At 40.4% G+C, this 25404-nt stretch overlaps 1 protein-coding gene across 1 annotated transcript; it reads right to left on the bottom strand.

Moving 5' to 3' along the window:
• Window positions 1-9606: 9606 nt before the first annotated feature.
• On the bottom strand, window positions 9607-24387 carry LOC108714607 (uncharacterized protein C3orf18 homolog). The gene is made up of 5 exons (XM_018258984.2): window positions 24131-24387; window positions 23112-23332; window positions 21503-21528; window positions 20731-20848; window positions 9607-10113 (listed from the first exon to the last, which is right to left on the bottom strand). The coding sequence occupies exons 2-5, from the start codon at window positions 23277-23279 to the stop codon at window positions 10033-10035; spliced, it is 393 nt and encodes a 130-aa protein (XP_018114473.1). The 5' UTR covers window positions 23280-23332; window positions 24131-24387; the 3' UTR covers window positions 9607-10032.
• Between the last annotated feature and the right edge of the window lie 1017 nt (window positions 24388-25404).

The following is a 25404-nucleotide window of genomic DNA, read 5'->3' as shown; positions in this document are numbered from 1 at the left end:
TCAATACCCCCAGCAACCGTATAGCAGTTTGAAGACCAGATTAAAGGGAAGCAGTAAAGACCAATGATGTCTGATTTGTAAATTCTCAAATCTACCTTTATGCTACAGCAACAGCAGCACTGTGGAATTTATCACTAACACATGAGTTACTGACCCTCTACTCGCATAGCTGGTAAATTCATGCCCAGTTACACACAAACATGCACCTTTATGATCAACTTCCTAATAACTTAACCTTTTGGGTCTTAAAAAAATGTACAAGTCTCAGTTCCTATTGGAGATAGGTTAGTGATCCCATGTGCTGTTTAAATCCAATGCACAAGGTCAGACTGAGATATACATCTATAGCATCGGTAGCATTTAAAACAATCTATATGTAAGTGCAGTGAAAGTAGATTTAGGGTGTTGGGTTCTGGTGGGCCTTAGTAAACTCAGCCTGACACATTACATACGCAGCATACAGACACCTGGGCACATCTGAGAACCTATGATACCAAATGAGATTCTGCTTCATCTTTACGTAAAACGGTGCTAACATTTACACAGCATCTCCACTAAGGATGTTCATTTCTTATTTTGTAGTTTTCGCTTCATCCACCTACGGAGTAGAGGATTAAGGGGATTAACTGGGAGAGAGGAATAATAATGGGTATTTTCTACTATTAATGTTGAGCATCATCAGCACAGCACACTTCATTATTAATAGAATATTTCTCTTCCACCGAACGTGACCCAGTCATCCATGACATGTCATCAACATAACACACAATCCAGCACATAGTGGGTAACAGAGATCTCTCTATGGGTAACATGAACACCCAGTTAAGGAACAGGGGGTTCAATTTACTTAGGCTGGATATTAATGTATCAATATATCCGGTTCTTTATATCACTCTACTGGGAGTTGTTGGGGAACAGATCATTGCGCACTGGATGCTGCTGCTTTATCAACATTGTTAGACTGAGCCTCCAGGGGGCCCCCCCTTAGAGAACCTGACATTGAGGGCCCATCTCAAACACTTAATAGTAATAGTGCAATAGTAGCAAAAAAGCCCCTGGCTGGGGCCTACAAAGGCTGGTAGCCACTAAAGGAACCTCTGTTATTCAGGCTAGTTCCACCCTGTTCCTCAGTTTACCTCCAGTTTCTGTGCAGTAGTTATTAAAGGAGAAGGAAAGGCTTTGTGCACTTGGGGGTGCCAAATGTTAAACACCCCCAAGTGATAGTATTGACTTACCTGAAACCCCCGGGCCGGTGCTCCTATCAGCAGAAAACTGCACTGGCCCGTGGTAATACCAGTGAGCACCACGGAATGATCCTTTTCCGGCTTCCTCTTTCTTCAAATTTCCAAGGGCAGACGCAGTTGAACGAAATAGGCGACCTTTTAGTTAAAGTTTGGCTTTTCATACTACTGCGCAGCTGCGCGAAGTAAGAGGAAGCCGGAAGAATATCGCTCTGTGCAGGGTCGGACTAGAGCCTTGGGAGCCCAACAGGGCTGCAAACGAAAGCTCCAACTCCATGGCCTGCCGCGTGCTGTTGGTGGACACGTTGCGCTGTTAGCAAATGCGCAGACACATCACAATGCTCCCGAATACACAGACATGTTTGCGCTGCTCGCAGATATGCGCTAACATCGCATATGTTTATTTTTTAATAGCACACCCGGTGCTGGAGAAGCAGTTCTAGGCCGGCGGGGGCTCATGAGGGCCGGGGCCTACCGGGTATTTTCCCAGGGTCCCGCCAGGCCAGTCCGACACTGGCTCCGTGGTGCTCGCTGGTATAAACCCGGCCTGTGCAGTTTTCTGCTGATAGGAGCACCAGCCCGGGGTTTCAGATAAATCAATACAATCACTTGGGGTTGCCTAACATTTGGCACCCCCAAGTGCACCAAGCCTTTCCTTCTCCTTTAAGGCGTTTTCATGGACGCCAACATTAGCTCCCCCTCAAATAACTGAAAGGTAAATTGCTGTAATGCACTGAGATGCTTTCATCTGAAATTACCTTTTTATTAACATATCTTTACTTTCACATTACTGAGTCCCAAAGAGTTGACCTATTTAATATTATTCTACATGATTTGAATAAAAGCGCTTTTCCCAGACACTGCCTTATTAATGAGCGGACAGTGTAATTAAATTAAGAAATTAAAATGTCCTGTATTCATAGGTGCAAATGTTCATTTAGCTAAAAAATTCACATAATTTCTAGAAAGCGCTATTAAATTTAAAAATACCTTTGCCTTTACTTTCCAACACATTCTGGCCCAAGTTGTGACTATGTGCTATGTAAGGTTCCATTGAATACATGAGGCCTCATTAACCACAGATGCAAATTAGAAGCCATGCACTGTGCATTCGGTGAAATGCGTCAGCGGTAACGAAAGCGGAAGCAAAATACTGACATCTCAGCCCACCCTGTGGGAGAGCCTTTTGGTTTTAAAAGTCATTTTTAAAGGGGTTCAACTTTGAATTAACTTTTAGTATGATGTAGAGAGTGATATTCTGCTAAAATTTGCAATTGGTTTTCATTTTTTATTATTTGTGGTTTTTGAGTTATTTAGCTTTTTATTCAGCAGCTCTCCAGTTTGTCAGCAATCTGGTTGCTAGGGTCCATATTACCCTAGCAACCATTGATTTGAATAAGACACTGGAATACGAATAGGAGAGGACATTACTAGACAGATTAAATTAGCAATAATAATACATTTGTAGCCTTACAGAGCATTTGTTTTTTAGATGGGGGTCAGCGAAAAGAGTCAGAAGCAAAAAGGTAAATAATTATAAAAAACAAATAATGAAAACCAATGGAAAAGTTGCTTAGAATTGGCTAATATATTATATACTAAAAGTTTACTTAAAGGTGAGCCACTCCTTAAGATGGAACATTGCAAGTCCAATATGTCTTTTATTAAAGAACCATAAAACATTTCCACACATGGTACTCTTTATTATTCAAAGTAAGAATTCTGGGAGCAACGATAATCTTGATGCGTGAGACATAGGGGCCCATTTACTTAGCTCGAGTGAAGGAATAGAATAAAAAAAAACTTCGAATTTCGAATGGTTTTTTTGGCTACTTCGACCATCGAATGGGCTACTTCGACCTTCGACTACGACTCGAACGTTTCGAACTAAAAATCGTTCGACTATTCGACCATTCGATAGTCGAAGTACTGTCTCTTTAGAAAAAAAACTTCGACCCCCTAGTTTGCCACCTAAAACCTACCGAAGTCAATGTTAGCCTATGGGGAAAGCTTTGCTAGCTGGTCGAAGAAAAATCGTTCGATCGATGGATTAAAATCCTTCGAATCGAACGATTCAAAGGATTTAATCGTTCGATCAAACGAATTGCGGTAAATCCTTCGACTTTGATATATTCGAAGTCGAAGGATTTAACTTCGACAGTCGAATATCGAGGGTTAATTAACCCTCGATATTCGACCATAAGTAAATCTGCCCCTCAATCTATGTGTTTGTGAGTATCGACCACCAAAGATATGGCTAATTGGCGTGTTGGTATTAACCTACTCTAAAAAACATTTCCCTTGTGCAAAAACACAGTTCACTATAACTGATGGTGTATGAGTATGTTCGAAATTAATTTCACCTGCACTTCCAGGTTAAGTGGGGAACACAACACTGATAATGTGTGAATGCAATTACACTAAGGTGTGAATGTTACAAAGAACGCTACACTTATATACTATAGATATATTTATTTTTCTTGTTTTTTTCTCCATTTCCTTTTTCTTTTGAGGTACGATCAGTTACACCTTTTGGAACTGTGCATTTGTGTCCCTTGTTTCGGTGTAGCCTGCCATTTACATTGTATACTGAATCTAGTGCCAGGTGAAAAGTGTGGCATGGGCAGGTCATAAGTAAAAAAGTTCAGAGCACCTTACACCTATTGGCCCTCCCTATTTTTCATGTCTGAATCATGTGCAAGGTATGAGGAGTATGAGGGAAAACCCACATGCTATCCCCCAGCACTATACTGGAGCTGCATCTATGGGCTATAAGCACAGGGCAGAGTGCATAATATGCCACCTCACCAATACTAAATGAGGCCTCATTAAGTTAAAGATGGAAATCCACCTATGAAGAGCAATTGTGAAAGAACCACATCTCCTGGACAATGTGGTGTTTCAGTTTCAAACCGTAACCATCTGATGGTCAGGCCAGCCAACATGGGTCAACAATCTGTTGTCTCTCTGTCTGGAGTAGTTTAGTTATCATCTAGTATATGGGCAAAGGGAAAGAGATCTGATTGGCCCTCCCCTGATGACTTTCTGGTCTGCATCAACCATTATGATGCTACATTGTTTCTATGACAACCCCTTACAGTCTTACACACGGCGGCCATGTCAGTTGATTTGCAGAAACAGAGAACTCACTGAAGGCCAGGCTGAAAAAGCAATGACTGCATCGCTGCCAGATAAAAGATTACCGATTGCAATAAAAGGTACTGGGTGAAGAACCTGGCAAACAGAAATGCAGCTTGTCAATGTCACCGGCAAAGAGATTCGCAGTGTGTCGGGTTCATGAACTATAAATATTCAATATTCACCAGGCAGAGTGAGCTGCGAGGTGCTGGTGGCTTAGGCAGAGTCTGCAGGTCAGCCCTTAGGGTCGAAGATATAGTGAATAAAGTACCCCCTATTGTAAAATACATACATACATAGTTAGTTACATACATAGTTAAATTGGGTTGAAAAAAGACAAAGTCCATCAAGTTCAACCCCTCCAAATGAAAACCCAGCATCCATACACACACCCCTCCCTACTTTTAATTAAAATTCTATATACCCATACCTATATTAACTATAGAGTTTAGTATCACAATAGCCTTTAATATTATGTCTGTCCAAAAAATCATCCAAGCCATTCTTAAAGGCATTAACTGAATCAGCATCACAACATCACCCGGCAGTGCATTCCACAACCTCACTGTCCTGACTGTGAAGAACCCTCTACGTTGCTTCAAATGAAAGTTCTTTTCTTCTAGTCTAAAGGGGTGGCCTCTGGTACGGTGATCCACTTTATGGGTAAAAAGGTCCCCTGCTATTTGTCTATAATGTCCTCTAATGTACTTGTAAAGTGTAATCATGTCCCCTCGCAAGCGCCTTTTTTCCAGAGAAAACAACCCCAACCTTGACAGTCTACCCTCATAATTTAAGTCTTCCGTCCCTCTAACCAATTTAGTTGCACGTCTCTGCACTCTCTCCAGCTCATTTATATCCCTCTTAAGGACTGGAGTCCAAAACTGAACTGCATACTCCAGATGAGGCCTTACCAGGGACCTATAAAGAGGCATAATTATGTTTTCATCCCTTGAGTTAATGCCCTTTTTTATGCAAGACAGAACTTTATTTGCTTTAGTAGCCACAGAATGACACTGCCCAGAATTAGACAACGTGTTATCTACAAAGACCCCTAGATCCTTTTCATTTAAGGAAACTCCCAACACATTGCCATTTAGTGTATAACTTGCATTTATATTATTTTTGCCAAAGTGCATAACCTTGCATTTATCAACATTGAACCTCATTTTCCAGTTTGCTGCCCAGTTTTCCAGTTTAGACAATACAGGTATAAGGATATTATAAGTTAACAAGGAGTTTCATGACCATATAAAAACACGAGGCCGAAGTTAACTTATAATATCCTCATATTTTGCAACTGGGGGTACTTTATTTATTATAATACACAAGTTTCAGTGAGTCATGTGACAGAAATGACATCAGAACTCACCGTTTATAACTGATGACATCAGAACTCACCGTTTATAAGGATATAATTTACAAGATATTTATGGCTTTTGTGTATTATAAGAAGATAGACTGATAGAGACTACTGACTTGTAAACAACGGGAAAGAGATCTGATTGGCTCTCCCCTGATGATTTCCTGGTCTGCGTCGTCTGCATCTGTTCTCTTGCATGCAATTGTCTTCCCCTTGGCAACTAAAGGTTCTGCCTTCACAACAGTTTTCAATAAAAAGTGGAACTATTGCGACTCACCTCATGGAAATTAGAAACTTTCTACATATTATCCACTATAAAATTCGGTGTCGTTTTTTGAAATAATAAAGTTTCTTGCTTCCCCTCTCTCAGCAATCCATTTTTTAAGGCAGGCTTTGTATCAGTGTCAGTGTTTTGAACATCTAGATAGCATCCAGTCGTACTAATGAGTATTGGATCATGTACCTTATGCTAATCATACCTGGTATTAGGCCAAGCCCCTGTGAACCATAGGGGTGGTCACATTAACTCATGAGCAATGCTCAAATTTATTGCAATGCTCAATTTATTGTAATGCCTGGGATGGTGTAAATGATTATGTACACATTAACAATGTGATGCTACACTGTGCCATAAATGGTTCAAAATCATTTTTCAAAAACATGAAATGCTATGTGCCAATGGGATTAAATGGTACGAGGACCCATGATGGAAGATAGAGATAACCTACCTAATTGTATCAGTAAATATATTGTCTATCACTAAAGTATATTTTTATTAGTTTTTTTTCCCTTTAAATAATAATAAACGTAGTTTGAGGAGGAGCAATATCTTCTTGAAGGTTCGCTCTTGAATGTTCCGCTATTGGTTGAATGACCAAACTTTGCCCAGTCTCCTTGAAGGTCCAACGTTTGGTCAGGACGAATACACAGTCATTGTAAATTTCACCCTTCACTGACAGTGAAGGGTGAGGAAAAGAACATATTACACAAATGACTTGTTCCCATATTTTGGTTTCCACACAAACCTAACAACAGCTTTTCTATAAATATATAAAGTAGTAATTGTTGCACATGTATAGCTTTGTCATTATATTAGTGACACAAACTCCTCGTTTGTCAGGACAGCACTTGGTCTTTTCTACTTTCTTAACAAAATTACTAGCCAGCGGTTTGTAGAATGTTATTCCCCCTAGTTGCAGCTGGATAAAGACAGTGAAGCCTCCATTTTAAATACCTTCATTTTAAGTTTTTCCATATGTTTTACCATTTGTTGTGGCCCCACCAATATATAATGCATATAAGAATTCCCTGACTTTACACCATTTTTTCTGGTCCCCTGAAAAATGTATAATCACAATGGGGTCCGTTTCAGACAAATGTAAAAAAAGAAAACTACCCTACATAACTAGGATGCCTAGCTCACATTTACATTAACATCTACTCCAAATGTAATAAAAGACACTGCCCAGTAACATAGCAACCAATGAGATGTTTGCTTTTAAACAGGTACCAGTACATGCTTCCTCGCTATGGGCTACTGCTCCTGGGCAGTATATTTTATTACATAACCCCATTAGTATGTTATAGAAAGACCTAATCTAATAAACTTCTTTTGTGGTTTTTAGTATTTCTCTTGTATGGTTTTTAACTTATCTGCCTTACTATTCTGATTCTTTCCAGCCTGCATCGGATAATGCAATTTGGGGTCACTAACTCCAGGAATAAAAAGCCAGACTGACAGTGAAGCTTCACGGTTATTATAATTAAACTTGTTTCTTTTCAGACTGATGTTTTGTTTTTAAGCAGCTCCCTGGTTTCTGTGGTAGTAATACCCATGGCAACCAGATAATTCTGTAAATTCCAATCATAAGATCAGCAGAACAAAAACCGAAAATGAAGACCAATAACATTTTTTTAGAATGCTGCTGTCTGCACCACACTAAAAGCTCATTTTAAGGTGAACAACCCCTTTAAACCATTAGAATGGAGTCACCCCTGACTGCTGCAGGTAAGGAGTGCCAGCCTACAAATAAGGACAGCAGTTCATACATATTGCACTTTAATGAAGCACAAGAGGTTCAGATAAATAAATAAATATCAAACTGTTAAAACGTCCAATAAATAATACAACAAGGCACTGCCAGTGCAGCCCTGTGCTGCCACAGTTCAGACAATAGCCTTCCTTGGCATCTCTAATTCAGATATGTGGCAGCTCCCAGTCTTTTATAGAATATATAACAATTTATATTCCCAAAAAAGACCAGCAATGCATGAGGGCTGCTCTGGCAGTTAAATAAAAAAAAACTATAACAGCCCTAAGTATGTTCAGAGGTCAACAAATCAGTGAACAGGAGAGCATTTATGTCTATATACACACAAAAGCATGGGGATAGGCATATCTCATTTAGTGTGAATGCTCCTGTATGGTGCAGTATGCTCCCAAAGTGTAGAATATATGTCACTGTACTAGCACAGCACCTTGTGTTATGGTATAGGCTGATCTGGGTGACACAGAAAGTGTAGTACAGAGCACACCCTGGACAGTGCATTATGGTGAAGAGAAGGCAAATTGTACAATGTGTGTATAGTATACTAGTATCTAGTACACTTGAATAAGTATAGTGTGCTACTGGCAGTAAAGTTTGTATCATAATAAAGCTGGCTAGAGACGTACAGATATAAATTATGTAGGACTAACGATCGTGCGGTGCAATCTCCCTACCATTAACCATTCAGGTTAAATAAAGCAGTAAAGAGAACAAATCAGGCGATGTTCTGGCCATTAATTGACAGCAATCGTACAAAAGTTGTCTGACAAATAGTAGTGACAATCACCCACTGATTTTGTCAGATAGGCAATTCTATCTGGCCAGCTTAAGGGTGAAAAGAATGTTCCAAAATGAAGGGACAGAAGTTTATTGAGTGGTGAAATTGCGAGGAGAAGGTAGAGTGCAGCATAGGACCAAAGCGTGTGGAATGTAGACTAAGGAGCGAGCAGAGTGTCTCATTGTAAAAGAAGACTTGCGTATACAAGGGGCCAGAGAGTGCACCAGTCGAGAAGAGTGACTGGTATGACACTGTGAAGGAAGAATGAACCAGTTTTAGTGGAGAAAATAGTGTGGAAGTAAAAACAAAGTGCACCATAATGTACAGGAGAGCAAAGAAGAGTGTGATTAGCAACACATTCTACCAGTATAGATCACAATAGAGGAAAAGCGGCATGTTATAAAATGAAGTGAGAAGAGTAGCATGATTAATGGTGCAACAAAAGCCAAGCAGAGTGCACCTCAAGGTGCAAAAAGAAAATGCCCAGAGACGCCCTTGTGAAGACAGAAAAAAAATGATAGAGTAGAATGAATAATGGAACAGTTGTAGCTGGGATACAGTATGGTACATGTATCAGGCCACAGCAGAACATGGAGATTTGAAGCAGACAAAATGCTTTTTTATGAAGGAGGAGTAGCACATGCTAGGAAGTGAACAATGTGTTACAGTGGACATGTGCCATTGTGTTATGCTGCAGACAGAGCAGTGAGTCGTGGCACCGGCAAAATCATAGTAATATATAGGTGCAGATTTATCAAAGCTCAAGGTGAACTTTAGAATTAAAAAAAAATCGAATTTCGAGTTATTTTTGTGTACCACGACTAGGCAATAGTCCAAAGTCGAATATTGAAATTCATCATGTACTGTCTCTTTACAAATTCGACTTCGACCATTCGCCATCTAAAACATTGCTGCTTTAGCCTATGTGGGACCTCCTACAACCTACTTGAAGTCAATTGGTGGACTTTTGGGAAAAAGTTTTTTTTGGGAAAAACTTCGATTCGAATTCGATCTAATGCGATATTACTTTGTTTCGTATGATTCGAACTTGGCCGAAAACAGAACTATTCGATCGAAAACTGACCTATTCGGGCAAAAAAAACCCTTAAACTTAATTTCGTTTTTTTTTTGAATTTTGAAGTTTTTCAAATTCGAAATTTGACCCTTGATAAATATGCCCCATAGTGTATTGTGTAGGACAGTATGCATTATGTGTATCCCCCATATGTACACAGCTGTGTTTGGCCCTATGTAAAACAGTGCATATAACCCTACACATGTACGTCTCTGCCATGCTGACCTCTGATGCACAGCCCAACTTGGGTGAGCAAGATAGATAGTTTTGTAACTAGAGTTGCACTAGATCAGCCCTCCATGGTTCTTCTCCAGTGCACGGTGACACAAACGACTTGGTGACACCTATTCTCTGGCCATGGATGTTGTCACATATAATGAAAAATTTCCCAATCAAGCACTGATCGCGTTGGCCACATCGGTAAAAACAAGGCGAGTGGGCCTCTGAAGTGGGCACAGACTGGTGAGTAGGACCTAGGGAAAAACATATTCATTAAATGATATACATAGAAACACTTGCTGTATAACAGCCACAGGCTCTTTAAATATCCTACACAAACATTAGTGTTCTGCGCCTCCCTCTGGGTGCAAGACCCAGAACCCCTTCAACAGCCTTTTCTTTCAATGGGTTGTGGTTTAACAAATTATGAAGAGTGATAAATTCCTTTTCCCTTTGATAGATCGCTGATATTTATCAAATTGATACTAAATGCTACGTCCCCTTTAAAAAAAACGTTGAAAAAAACATATGAACAACATTTCTCAAACACAGATGGCAAAATCAGAAATACCCCATTAAACATATTGACATCAATTTTGTTGTAATGCCAGCACTGGAATCAATCCAAGCATTTGATGTGGCAGCTGTAAAACCACTGTTCTGGGTGAATCTTTGATGCTTTTCTCAGTGGCGCAGATTATGTTCCAGGTATACTGACTGGATGGTGTGAGATGTGGTTCAGCCTCTGCATTTACTTGCACAATTCTACCTCTTCCTTTACTCATAGCAGCATAGCTCTCCAGAATGAGATGATGTGTCATGACTACGAGTGCATAACTTGCCCTCAACAAGCAAGCCAATCAATCTCTTTGTGTTCAGATTGGCAGATCTCTAACTGTTTCCTGTAAGATGTGTTGTATCACCAGTGCACACAACTCACCTCCACAGGTAACTGCTAAAATAAGCTCTTCAACCTAACTTTGCCTACTGACTCCACAGGCCTTATAGGCCTAGACATAACTAAAGATATAACCGCTGGGGGAGGGGGGCGCCAACATGTTAGACAACCTCCAGTGATTATAATCACTTGATACCATGGGTTTGTGTTCTTGTTAGCTAAAAACTGCACCAGACCAAGATATTTTTAGTCCATTGTTGCAATCATCTTCTCTTCACTCTAGTCCAGGCAGGTGCATGCACAGCAGAATAAAAAGCCAAACTTAGACATAAAATGTTGTCTTTTTCATTGGGTTATGCAATCACCTGCCCAGGCCCCGAGAAAAGAAGACTTAAGAGCCAAATTAATTATTTTTGTGCACTTTGCACTATGATAGGTGGAAAGGGGAGGGCTTATTTGCTGCTCCTGACATTGTTCTCTAGCCCTGGTAAAGTTGTTGTACCGTGTAGCCAATCATAAGAAGATGTCACTATCCTGATGAGCCAATTTCTTCAGCAGGGCCCTGAGCTTCATTTGTGTCCGGTCACACAGAGATGGGCATTCCTCTTTGTTGGTCATCTGATAAGCTACATTATTTCCTGTCAGGTGATCAGTGGGTGCCAAAGAGAACATTACAAAATGGCGGCTCAAGGTAGCAGATATAAAAGGGCAACATTTAGTATACTAGGGATGCACCAAATCCACTATTTTGGATTCGGCTGAACCTCCGAATCCTTTGTGAAAGATTTGGCCGCATACCGAACCGAATCTGAACCCTAATTTGCATATTTTCGGATTCAGTTCGGCCAGGCACAAGGATTCGGCTGAATTCGAATCCAGCTGAAAATGTCTGAATCCTGGCCGAATACCGAACCAAATCCTGGATTAGGTGCATCCCTAGTATATACCTGGAGGACCTGCATTATACGTATATCATATGTATATGCCAATTTTTAAAAAATTTTCATAGGTCACTTTTAAGGATGTAAATTATCAGTTTGAAGTGAACTGGTGAAAAAATTTGCTAAGAACATTTACTTTTTACTTTTCATATAAATCTTACATATTTCATGCTCCTAAAGCTACATCACTTAGAATCCAACTCCCACTCCAGCTTATTTCCTCCTTTATACCCTGGTTCATACACTTGTACCATAAACCTCATATGCCACTGTGACCTGCAACTTTACACAGTGGGGTTACCCTAAACTCTCCCCCTCAAGAAACAGCTGCCATGCAGTTAGGTTCCTGTCCCCTCTCTGACTATGGGCACTTCATGGGCATGTATTTTTCTCACACATTTACCACATTTTATTTCCAAAAAATATTATTAAAGGAGAAGGAAAGTCTAACATAGAATATGGCTAGAAATGCTGTATTTTGTATTCTAAGCATAAACATGAATTTACTGCACCACAAGCCTAATCAAACAAAGGATTTATGCTTTCAAAGTTGGCTACAGGGGGTCACCATCTTGTAACTTTGTTAAACCTCTTTGCAAGACCAAGACTGTGCACATACTCAGTGTGGTTTGGGCTGCTTAGGGATCGTCATGAATTATCAAAACAGCACAAGTCAAATAATATCTGCCAGAAGCTGATACAGCAAGACTGATTAATAATCAGAATAGGCAGACTGCACTGGGTCCTGTGTGTAATCTAATGTGGATTTTATAGTTTTTGTATTGTTTAATACAAACTTTCTCCAACTCTGCAGAACCAGTGGCTGCAGAAAAATAATCCTCCAAACAGAATCCCAGTTTTTCTGTTTAAATCTGGCTCCATGATCTTTGTCCCTGCAGCTGGAGTTGGAAACAGTAAAGGGGATGTAAAGGCAAAAATAAAACCAAATCCAATACAAATCTCTACACAGTCGCAGACTGCTCTACATTGAAACAAACAAAGCTGCTTGAGTTCTGCATGACTGGGAAGTAAGGCCGGAGCTCCCCCTGCTGTATTGTATATGTATAAGTTTTGTTTCCATGCAGAGCAGTTAGGGACCGTCTGACAATTCCTATCCACAGCAGTAAATAAAGGGAGAATTTCACTGCATACAGTCAGGTTTCTTATAAAAACGGCACACATTTTTTATTTAAAGTATATTGGATATAGGTTTCTTTTTCATTAAAGAAAGTACGTTTTTTGCCTTTACATTACTTTTCTGTTTTCTTGAGGAATCATTTTGTGGAGTGAGAGACTTTTTTCAGAGAATACAAAGTCTCTCCTTTGGTGAAACAAATTTGTTTGCTAAAACAAATAAAATGTACCACTCTGTGCTGATGTAATGGAGACATGTGGCAATCCACAGGTTCAGATGAGGGAAGCTAATGAGAAATTCCACATGACTGCATGGGGCCTGAGACAGTCAAACATATTTTACAGCTGTAAAAGTATGCTCCGGGATAACTTGCCATAAAAATGGCATCCAACCCATTTCAGTTTCTGATATGGCAAGAAATCCTCACAGGAGCACAGGTGCAGTACTAAGTGGCTGAGTCCTTGTGACAGATGCACCTGTACTGCTACCTTGTGCCCCAGTGGTGGCAGAGTGAAAATGTACAAATGTACCAGAAGCTGCCAACATATAAATTGGTACAGTGTGTTAAAGAGACCTAGGGGTTTCAGTATTTTTCCATTTACCTCTGATCCTCAATGTGCCAAGTGCAGCTGGACAAAATAACTGTTTTTTTTTTTTTTACTAACAATGTAGTCATTGTGGTCTTCGGGCACAATTATACAGAAATACAAGGGGTGGCTTTGGAGACAAGAGGATCTGTCACCCAGACATGAAAAGATATATAATAAAAGTGTTTTTTTTTCATATTAAACATGAAATCCATATTATTATTTTTTTATTAAGGTATTCATAACCATTCAAAATCTCAGCTGTCAATCATATATTGCCTGCCCCGCCTCTATACCTCACGAGTAACTGAGGTTTATTTTGCTCGACAAACACAACAGAAAAGAAGTTGCCATTATTTCTTAGGGTGACAGGTCCCTTTTAATGAATAATGATAGCAAACTTTGTGCATCCACTATTGCATTTGTGGAGAAGTAAATAGCACTTCATATCTACTTGTGGACATGTGAATTGTACTGCTTTATTCTGTTGGTAATGTGTACTAAAATCTGTTACACTGGTTTTATTGCAAGTGTTCACATGGACTGACAGACCTATGACCTAATGCCTTTATTGCATTATTTTCCGGGCATTACAGCAAGATTTTGGACAGTCTCTCAATGGCTGTTTATCATCTTCATAAAGGGCCATAGAGTGCCCGAAATGTTGTTGTAATGCCCGAGTGTGGCTGCTGTGTATTGGCTATTTGGCTTAAAACAAAAGCTACATTCCTTAAAGGAGAAACAAACCCCTTATTAAAAAAAAAAACCCTACCCCCTACCCCACATAGACTTGCTTCCCTCCTCACCCCCAGCCTAGTTGCTTTTTACTTACCCCTCGGTGCAGATTCAGGGATCGGAGTTCACGGCAGCCATCTTCAGGGTCTTCGTGTCTTGTTCCGGCGATTCGACAATTCCCAATTTCTAGGGATGCAGCTAATCCACTATTTTCTATTCGGCCGAATCCCGAATCCTTCTCGAAAGATTTGGCTGAATACCGAACCCTAATTTGCATATGCAAATTAGGATTCGGTTCGGCCTGGCAGAAGGATTTGGCCAAATTCGAATCCTGCTGAAAAAGGCAGAATCCTGGCTGAATCCCGAATCCTGGATTCGGTGCATCCCTACCAATTTCTGAATCTTTCAATTGCTCCAACTGTGCATGCGCCGCCCTGCCGGTCTCAGATTACCCGGAGGATGGCTACCGTGAACTCCGATCCCTGAATATGCACAAGGGGTAAGTAAAAAGTTAGGGGCATTTGCCCGGGGTTGCAGCTAGGCTGGGGGGGAGAAGGGTTTTGTTTCTCCTTTAATTTGTTGTAAAATTCCTTTATAAAAATACAACTGACTAAATATGGACTATATGATGAAGAATGTAACTGTTAAGTTGTGATGGAATAATAGTACAGTAGGACAGTGGGGGGGGGGGGTCTGATTGAAGCACTTGCCTAGGGTGCAAAATTACCTTGGCCTGGCCCTGGTTAGTATTCTCTGGTAAATGTTTCAAACCAGGAAATAAGTAATACAGGGATTGAGTAGATACAGTTGAGGAAGAGTTAAAAGCAAGAGGTTTAATGTGAGAATGTGATCACACGGGGTACAGGTACAGTCATGTACTGACATCACAACTACTGGCTGCCAGTGTTCCTGACAGGAGAATCTTTCATTGCTAGCGGATACAGCAGGGGATCGGCATGTGATGTTCCTCCCAGCTGCACCTGCTGCTCAGCCAGTTTCTCTGACACAGTAAAGCCTCCCTCGTCACTGCCGTCTGTCATGCGCTTACATTAAAGCTTATTAGTAGATCAGAGAAACATCAAGTCCCTTCACAGCTGCACCCCAAGTCGTTTTTCTGCCCATTATAAGAATTATGGGCAGACGCCAAGGAAGAGGTTATTGACGGAGTATTGACGTCTCTAGAAAATCTCACAAACCTAATCCATTTGATCCTTTAAAAAAAGACTTGCACTAACTTTCCAATGTAACAGCAATAAATTAATCACATTTAGGAAATTACATACAAGGCATACATTTGCAAAGGTCTTGTAACCCATAGCAACCAATCTAATGTTTCTTTTGAAACAGCTGATCGGTAAATAATACTTACTGATTGGTTGCTATGTGTTACTAGACCAGCAGAAACATTTGCACCTTTTATTACATGTTGTACAAAACTATCTGTAATGCATAATTTGATTTCTCATTATGGGCAGATGTACCAAATTCCAAACTAGGGATTCCTGAGGGATTCTCAGCTGCTGCAATAGCATCACAGTTATTAACACTTTGCTGAAAATGACAATTTTATACAAGCTATGAGCTTAATTTCATTGAAATAAGAACGTTTCTAAGTACAGGTATGGATTCTGTAATCCGGAAACCCATTATCCAGAATGCTCCGAAATAAGGAAAGGCTGTCTCCCAGAGTCTCCATTTTATCCAAATAATCCTTTTTCTCTATAATAATAAAACAATACCTTGTACATGATCCAAACTAAGAGATATTTTTGGAATCCAAACCAGCTTATTGGGTTTATTTAATGTTTAAATGATGTTTTAGTAGACTTATGGTAGGAAGATCCAAATTATGTAAAGATCCGTTTTCCGGAAAGCCCCAGGTCCCAAGCATTCTGCATAACAGGTCTCATATCTGTATAATCAATTAAAAACCCTGTACTGATTCTGAAATAGTGAAGTTATTCTTCATTCTCCCCCCTCTTGGTAATCGGTGTCTTTTTAAAGTTTTGTGTTGCAGTTGGTTATGTAAGACAGTTATCTCTAATATATTGTTTAAGCGAAGGGAGCAAACAGCAATGCATTAGACTCTGACTGCATGGAGAGAGAGAGAGATTTCTGCGAGGGGGATACTTGATTATTTCATAAAGCTTACAGAATGTTTAGCTGATTATATTTAGAAATATCTTGTTTCTAAATGAGAAGAAGCTCTTATTAAATAGTGATTTGTTTTCCTCAGTTTTCAATAGTCAGGGATTGTTTAGGGCAATGGAATATTTACAATGCTTCTGGCCTGGAGGCAAGTTTTGGAAGACACAGGTTTGCTTAAAGGAGAACTAAACCCTAAAAAGAAATATAGCTAAAAATGGCATATTTCATGTACTGAACTTATTGCACCAGCCTTCAGTTTCAGCTTCTCAATAGCAGCAATGATCCAGGACTTGTCACTGGGGGTCACCATCTTGGAAAGTGTCTGTGACACGCACATGTTCAGTGGGCTCTGAGCAGCTGTTGAGAATCCAAGCTTAGGGGTGGTCACTAATTATCCAGCAGAAAATGAGGTTGGTCTCTAATATAAGATGATGCTACAAGACTTATTATTACATTCTGATGCTAGTTGCACTGGTTTCTGTGCTGCCATGTAGTAATTATCCTTATTAATTACTAATCAGCGTTATATTGTGACATTGCTATTCTATGTGTACTGTATATTGTGAGTGGGTCTCCCTAAGCTCAGTAAGTGACAGCAGCACAGAGCATGTGCAGTGAATCGCAGAAAAGAAGATGGGGAGCTACTGGGGCATCTTTGGAGACACAAATCTTCACTACTAAAGGCCTGTGGTTGACTTGGGCTGGTAAAGAAGCACAAAACATAATGTACAACATTTCTAGCTACTTCTTTAGTTAAGCTTTAGTTCCTTAAAACAGAGCTTGCTGCAAGGTAGAAGCTCACCAAATTGGCAATCGCAGTCCTTATTTGTATCCCCAATTAACTTTCTTTGTGTATATGTGGCTCAACAACACTTTTTACATCTGCTTGTGGCTCATGAGTGAAAACGTTTGGAGACCCCAGAGGATTGCAACTATAGCAGCCACAGACTTGCTCTAAGGGGCCCATTTACTTAGCTCGAGTGAAGGAATAGAATAAAAAAAAGTTCGAATTTCGAACTTCGACTATCGAATAGGCTACTTCGACCTTCGACTACGAATCGAACGATTCGAACTAAAAATCATTCAACTATTCGATAGTTGAAGTACTGTCTCTTTAAAAAAAACTTCGACCCCCTACTTCGCCACCTAAAACATACCGAAGTGCAATATTGAAGTCGAAGGATTTACATTCGGCAGTCGAATATCAAGGGTTAATTAACCCTCGATATTCGACCCTATGTAAATCTGCCCCTAATTGTAACAAACTCTAATGCCATTATATTATTACTGACACATCAAGTAGAAAGTGGAGCCATGCTAGCACAAAATCTGGGGAAATCCTGTGCGTATAAAAGCTGATGTCAATTTGGTGGATTATCCTGGAATTCTAGGAACATAACCACTGCATTGTGGGTAAACAAATCTGCACTTTGTATGTTGCACTGCATTCATAAATGAGGCTTAAGAATGCAAGGAAGTCCATAGCCAAAAGTTAGTGCGTTATAAGGCTGAAGTCGTCCAAAAAAAAAAAAGCAATTTTGATGGATTTAGTAACTTGCCAGGATTCAGCCCCCTACTCTAGGAAACAGCCTGGCTGTGTGGATATTTCAGCTGCTTTGCACGCATACACTTTACTGCTCCTAAAATCCCAGCCAAACACATAGGCCTTTGCCAAGCTTGGAAGGAAGACTAAGCATCTGTTTGGGCGCCGCTCCTCCATCTCAGGGAACGGCAGTTGTTGAATGTAGAACATAGAACTGCGACTTTATTGCCATTGAATTGTAGCATGCCAGTGTTTAGCACGCTAGTTTATATCCGCTGCTATTCTGATTGTAGGTTTTAAAAACAGATCTTCCATCTCTTACCACCCTATAATATTTCTTTTACCTATCTCCTATGTACTGCCTTGTTAAATGTAATTACGGTTTTGTATAAGAAACTGCTGTGCGAGAGATTGGGGAGGGGGGAAATCAATAACTCTTTTATTAGAAGAAAAACTAAAATGTGGCAGGCAGAAAAGGAACAAAATTGTTTCGCAGATGGAGCGTGAGATGAAACAGTTTTAGGAGTGCAGCCAGTATTAATGTTGAGATGTAACAGAAAACAGATGTCTAAAATATGGATATTTTTTATGTTGTGTGTTGAAGTGCATGCGGCTGCAGGTAAAGCTTATTATCAGTAACTGTGTATGGAATATACTGCAAATAAATGTTGGGCAAGAGTGCAGATGATCTGTCATGCCTGCAAATATCTAAATATCGTTAGAGTTGTCATGAAATGCCCTGAAGTTAGACTGACATGGTAAAAAGCAGGCTAAAGACTCATGGGAGCATTTTAAAGGGGTGGTTCAACTTTTAGTATGTTATAGAATGGCCCTCAACTGGACTTCATTATTTATATTTTATAGTTTTTTAATTATTTGCCTTCTTCTTCTGACTCTTTCCAGACTTCGAATGGGGGGTCATTGACCCCATCTAAAAAAAAATGGTCCGTAAGGCTACAAATTCATTGTTATTGCTACTTTTTATTGCCCATCTTTCTATTCAGACACTCGCCTATCAGGCCCCTAGGCCCACTGCTGTTCGTCACCCCTGTCCCCTTCTTTTGTGCACATGCACAAATTTTCATCATCAGGTTGGGAGCACATGGGAAATTTAAAAGACGATTGTATCTCATGATAAGCCCCAGAGCTTCCAAACCAATGTGGGTGTGGTTGGGCTTCATGCTGCCTCCTAAAATTCTGCTGCCTAGGCCTAGGTGGCCTTTCCACAAATCTGGCCTGCGCCTATTCATATTCCAGTCTCTTATTCAAATCAATGCATGGTTGCTAGGGTTATTTGGACCCTAGCAACCAGATTGCTCTATATCAACCTAGAAGCTAATTTGAAGGTGAACAACCCCTTTAAGGCATTGCTATGCTGTATGTCATGGTAGATAGTAATGCTTTATGTTCATGGGCAACAAAAGCTAATTGTGATATCACTTTTGGTCTCTGGAGTGTAGGCTTACCACTTCTGTTTAAGCCTAGGTGTTCTGTATTAGCCAGAAGCATCCTCATCCATTACATTCAACAATGTCCCTGAATTTGCATATAAAATTGTGTACCGGTCCCTTCACACCTATTTTGGATGACCCCATGTACAACTGCTACCCAGCATATGGCTGAGACCTAAGTGCTGATTATAGGGGTAATTTTAAAGCACACCTGCAAGGGTGGAAGCCCTAAAATGTACAGAATGGAGAGCTCATATTGACAAAATCCATTAAGGTACTTGCATCCACACACACTCCTTCACAGGGTCACCAATGCATTCATCCTGCCTCTTCTGGACCTGGCAGAAGCTAAAGGGTTCCCACAGCAGGTTGCATCCACAGGAGCATCAGACTTGCACAGAATGAATCTCATGCATTAGTGACTAAACCCAAACTCTCAAAATGCAAAATGCAATTTGCATCTGATTTGTAGCAAACTGTAAGTGCCATTTTTAAGATTTGATGCACTGGAAGCCGTTGCAGTAGACGCAACTTGGAGTGCAGATGCAATTACTCTGGAATTATGTATGGAAATACTGCATTATGTGTAAAAAAAATTACACTTTGCACATTGTACTTTGTACTTGCATTTATGATACCCCTTATGATAACAGCGTATGGCCTGAGCTGTGAAGGAGACTGAAAAGCTCTGATCATGGTAACTTGTGTTTATAATTAAATGGTCTAATGAACACTGACAGTGGAACCCAAATACTGTGTAAATAGGTCCCACCAATTTCACTGATATACAGAAGTAGAATTCCCACCGCAGACAATGTCAAGTAATATCTACATGTACTTCCTAATACAGTTATATCTACTCTGCGGAGCGGAGCTCATGGGCGACATCTTCACCTCTTCGGTCTTCGTAGGGAAGTGAGCAGCGTATCGGCACATGTGCAGTTGGAGCAGTCTTCCAGTTTGTGACAACTGTGCATGTGCCGAAAGTGAAGGTAATTGCCAAAGGTAAGTAAGAAGACCCGAAGAAGAACGAAGAGCCAGAAGATGGCGCCTGTGAGCTCCGCTGCTCTGACTCTGCAAGGAGAGTTAAGTAAAGAATTAGGGGCAACTACAGGAGGGAACACCCATGCTGGGGGGGGCTATGTAGGGTAGGGGGTAGCGATTTTATATATTCTATATCCAATGTTTAACTGATCTGATTCAGCTTATATGTTATCAGTGCCCATTGAATATATATATTATATATATATATATATATATATATATATATATATAATTATATATATATATATATATATATAAAATATATATATATATATATATTATATATATATATATATAATATATATATATATATATATAGTGACTGTATTACTAGCATATAGTCATTGGGAAATAGTAGTTCTGTCTAGGTGTTGTGATTTGGTAAGTACCTTTCCTTGAGGCTGTGCATCTCTATTTGGCTCCAGCAACTCTTGTTCCAGGTCTTCTTGCTCCTCTGCTGGATCAAAGCTATACATGGGCATCAGCTGATGACGGAGCTTTTCAAGTCTGTTGGGTCAAGAGGAAATTATGTTAATACACATTTGGTCTAATATACCATACTTTAGCAGCAACCAGTAAAGAGTCAAGAGAGTCAAGAGTGAGTTTAATGTCTATTCATCCATAAACATTTGTACAGTACACAGTGGGATGAAACAACGTTCCTCTAGGACCATGGTGCTACACAACACAACATAGATGTACCGGACATACCAAGGTGTTATGTGACCATAAAGATGCGGGAGGCTGCAGGCTGGCAGACAACTCCAAGGTGACATATAAGGTCCATTTTATTAATGATCAGTGGGTTTTACAGAGCCTTAACAGCAGTAAAACATTACCAATCATTTCACATGTAATAATTTTATTTCCACCCTGGATGGAATTAAAAAGAGGGCTCTGCATTGGCGAGGCCCCCACCCCTTAAAACTAAAATGGTGTAGTTATACACATTCTGATGAATTAATACAGGGAGAGGACATATTTTGCACACAGAACACCTCCAAGCACTCCCCTGAAGCCTCTTTACACCCCATTAACAAAAAGGAATGTTAAATTGAACAGCGGTCTCTGTACAAAAATGACCCACTCGAAACAAAGAAGTAAATGAAAGGTACAGAGATAGGAATGGTGACACGCAGGCTGGATAGGCAGGGCACTCACCTCTTTTGTTTTCTGATGTACAGAACCTGGAGATAACAAGAGAAAGAATAAGAGAAGCACACCATTTAAGCAATGGAAAGATACATTGATAAATTGGAGTTTATACTTTTACCGAATGATTTTCTTTAATCGTATCTGCTATTTACTTTGGGGCAGAAGTTCAGTGAGTGATTAGGGCCTCTCAACATAGTATCTATGCCAGAAAAACATACAGAGCTCTTTTTATGGAGTTCTAAAACGGACAAACTGCCTTTGCGCTGCACATAGATGGGCAGTCATTTTAAAGAGAAAGATTAAGAGCAGCAAATATAGCAAAGCAAGATGGTAACAGTAAATCTTTTTATCAGTGTGTCCCTTCTTCCTCCTGTAAATTGTTGGGGATTACTGAAATTGTACTTCAAAAACAACTGAAGGGCCATAGTTCAAAATCTATTTTACCTCTGGCTGTTACCATGAACAATATTCCTTGTGCTGCTGTGGTAAGGTAGGGTCTAAATTCATGGAGCCATAATCTGGCTATCTGTGTATATGCTAATTTTGATACAGATTATAATATTCCACTGGTTCAACAATAGCTGATTACTAATAGGCGTTGGATATTTGCACATGTGCCAATTTGCCCCATGTTATTTAAATATGGCTACTGAGATGCACAGGGTTCCATAAGAAAGGCGAGTTCCTGATGAACCATTAGCCTTCTGTGTAAACACCCAAAACACTGAACCTTCAGTAAAACTATTTTTTTCTAATATCAGCCCCTAAAGGGCAACTAAATCCTCTACCACACTTTGCCCTGGATCTATAATAATGGACCTTTTAAAAACCTGGAAAGATTGCTGCTAAACTATGTTTAAAATGCATTGCTTCTCTAGGAATGTCAGAAGAATGCCTTTGAATTCTTTAGGGCTCCGTCACTGGTGAAAAAAATCTTCTCTACACCACATGCCTCAGGTGTTGCAACATAAACATGTTCATTGTCTAGACGAATTTAGAGATTCTAATGACGCTTTTGACTTCTTGTGCATCACACATGACCTGACGCCACCCAACCACTCTATACACAAAAAGGCAGATGACGCCACTTTGTCAAGTGTTTTAAAAAAGGATCGTAGCCATATAGCCATGAATATAAAGAGCATCAAAAATCCACTTAAACTGAAGGTCATTCAATTACATGTGTGCCCTGTTAGCTAGAGACAAAGGTGAGCATTACATTTAAGGTAAGATGCTGTAGCTACTGTGGGCCTATGTTTCAAGCAGATGGTAGATTCAGGTAGAACTACTGGAGGGCAGAGTAGATGCAACTACAAGTAATTGACACTGGACACAATTGTCTATGTAAATAATACAAGCACTTCTTTAGATTTCCTTATAGCTTCACATGGAGAATCAGATATCATTCTGTGTATTTCCATGCAAGGCTTATGTATACTGTAGCTCCTTTTCACAGGCACAATGAATTAACAATAATTAAAATAAATGTGTCATGCGCCTGAATCTGTGCCAGAGGATGCTTTGTATTGTGCATGCATTGAAAATATCAGAGTATATACACCATGCATTTTATTTGTGCAACAATAACCACTACTTTTATTGCAGTTTAACCCACCATTGCCACAGCCAGTCCGATCACAGTGACAATGCCAAGAGACAGTAACCAGGTGCTCATGCTAGGAGATCCAGTGCTCTCAACTCCTTTGGTGTTGTTAAAGGGTAGGGTGACGGTGCTAGGCTCTGTAGTGACCCCAACGTACACAGGCACACTGCGGTTGTTCATGTCTGTGCTGTGACCAGCGGTCCGTCATTCAGTTTACACATCTCGTGGGCACACTGCAACAAGAATATTATATATATTATACAGTGATATTGTTTTTTGTAAACATTTGTGCTAACTTTCTCACCAGGTCTACACAACAGCCAGGGTGGGCTGTGACTCTTTACCTAGCAGTCCAGTCACCCATGTGGGTTTGTAAAAGCGAATGAAAACTAATGTCTAGCTAGGAAAATACAGTTCCACAATGACAATCTACTGCCTATATGCAAAACATCTTCTTATCATTCTATTTCCAAAAGCAGCTCAGGGCCCACCATGCACTTTCTAGACAAAGGCAGTTAATTGTAGGCAATGACCGCTGAAGGCCCATAGTTTTGACCTCCTACTTCCACAGTGGTGCTAGTGGCCTTACATATACACCAGAGATACATACATAATTAGAAATCACTCCATTTGCAAGAATGTTTTTCTGAACAAAAAAGGTAAGTTTCATAAAATCAGGTCCTATACTTATTTATTTGAGTCCAGCATAGGGGTTATTTACTAACATAGGGGCAGTGTCCCAAGGCAACCAATCAGTACTTTCATCGCACTGGCCGGTAAAAATGATGGTTGATCCCAATGTTATTAATAGAAAAAAAAAGATAAATATATAGGAAGGCAGGTATTTTTTTCCAGAAAGGGTGGCAACCCTACCAATCAGCAGTTCGTTTTGAACAGTCTATCACTAGTTAAAAATTGAAAGCAAAGTTCTGATTGGTTGCTGTGGGTATCTGATACCCAAATCTACTACAACCCCCACATTGTCTTCCCTGTGTTCCCATTGCCCCTTCTGTATCCCTGCAGCACCTTACCTGTTTTCCTTTGGCAAATATATACCCCAGGGGACTGAATCAACTTGATTGAATACAAACTGGGAAAAGCTTCCAGGATACTACCCGGAACTGTAGTATCTGCCCCACCTGGGGCACCAGGGTCTTCTCCCCGCCAGGGCAAAGACGGTAGTACCAGCCCTAGGGTTCCTCTCTGGGAGCAGGGCAGCTCCCTGAATAGGATGCTGTGCCCTGCCTCCTGTCCATAGCTCACTCATCGGATTGGTTAGAAGCGGTGACGGAACCACGCATTTGATTGGCTCCACCACACATCACTCAAAATTAAGGAAGCAACGGTATGGCTGATTGTGACATAATCATTTTCCTAAAACGAATAGGGCTGTTTTCAGGAACTGAACGGCAGCCATGCTTAATGGGGGCAGAATGTTATCAGTGACGAACATATGTCATAGACGTGTGCCTATAGATGGCTTCTTGGAAAAATGACAGTGTGACTAGAGGGACGCGTCGTGACATCAGCTGAAAGATTAGTGTCGCTCTGCCAGAAAGCTTCTATTTTTGTCTCTGCCTGACCTGCTGTTCGATTGGCTAGCTTGCCTGTCATTCACAGTTCACGCTCATTGACTGGTGTGGGTATGAGCCAGGTCATCCTATCAGCAGCCAGGTTTTGGAAGGAAGGGGATACAATTCGTGAGCATCTGGTGTTGCCTAGACAGATGTGAGGGCTGAGACAACAATGGATAGAGGGGAAGAGTGGGCTGCTGGCTCAGTGCTGTATCAGACAGGCAGCTTTGTGTACATAAGTGACATTTCTGATCAGAGGCAGTCTGACTGTGTGTGCTGGGTCTGCAGCTAGAGATGATTTTATCAACAGCCATTCTCTCATTCCCTTTTTAATATCCCAACCATCATTGACTGTATTTATACATATGTGCTGTGCTTAGGAGAGAAAATAAATTGGCACGAAAAATACCCCTTGTCACGTTTGGTATCCTAAAACCAATAAGAGACGCCAGGTTTCCGGTCACAGCTCACTCTTCTGCCTCTAACAGCAGCGTTTCACTTATGGAGGAGCTGCCAGGTCTAGAAGTGAGAGAACCAAGGCGAGAGTTCTGGGCACCGGGCAGACAAGAACCGTAACATGTGACTGGAGGGACAGGGTTAGAGCTAAGCGTAGTCATAGATCAGGAACTATCTGAAAATAGACATACAGTATTTTGGGCGATGGGAAGTAGGACGTGGCACCTTAGAATATTTGAATTTCGCACCAAGCATGATGGCCTCACGCTCGCCTA

This window comes from Xenopus laevis, chromosome 4L (assembly GCF_017654675.1).
Source record: "Xenopus laevis strain J_2021 chromosome 4L, Xenopus_laevis_v10.1, whole genome shotgun sequence".
Classification (NCBI taxonomy): Eukaryota; Metazoa; Chordata; class Amphibia; order Anura; family Pipidae; genus Xenopus; species Xenopus laevis.
Note: the sequence above shows the minus strand (reverse complement) of the source record. Positions and strands in the feature narration are given on the sequence as shown.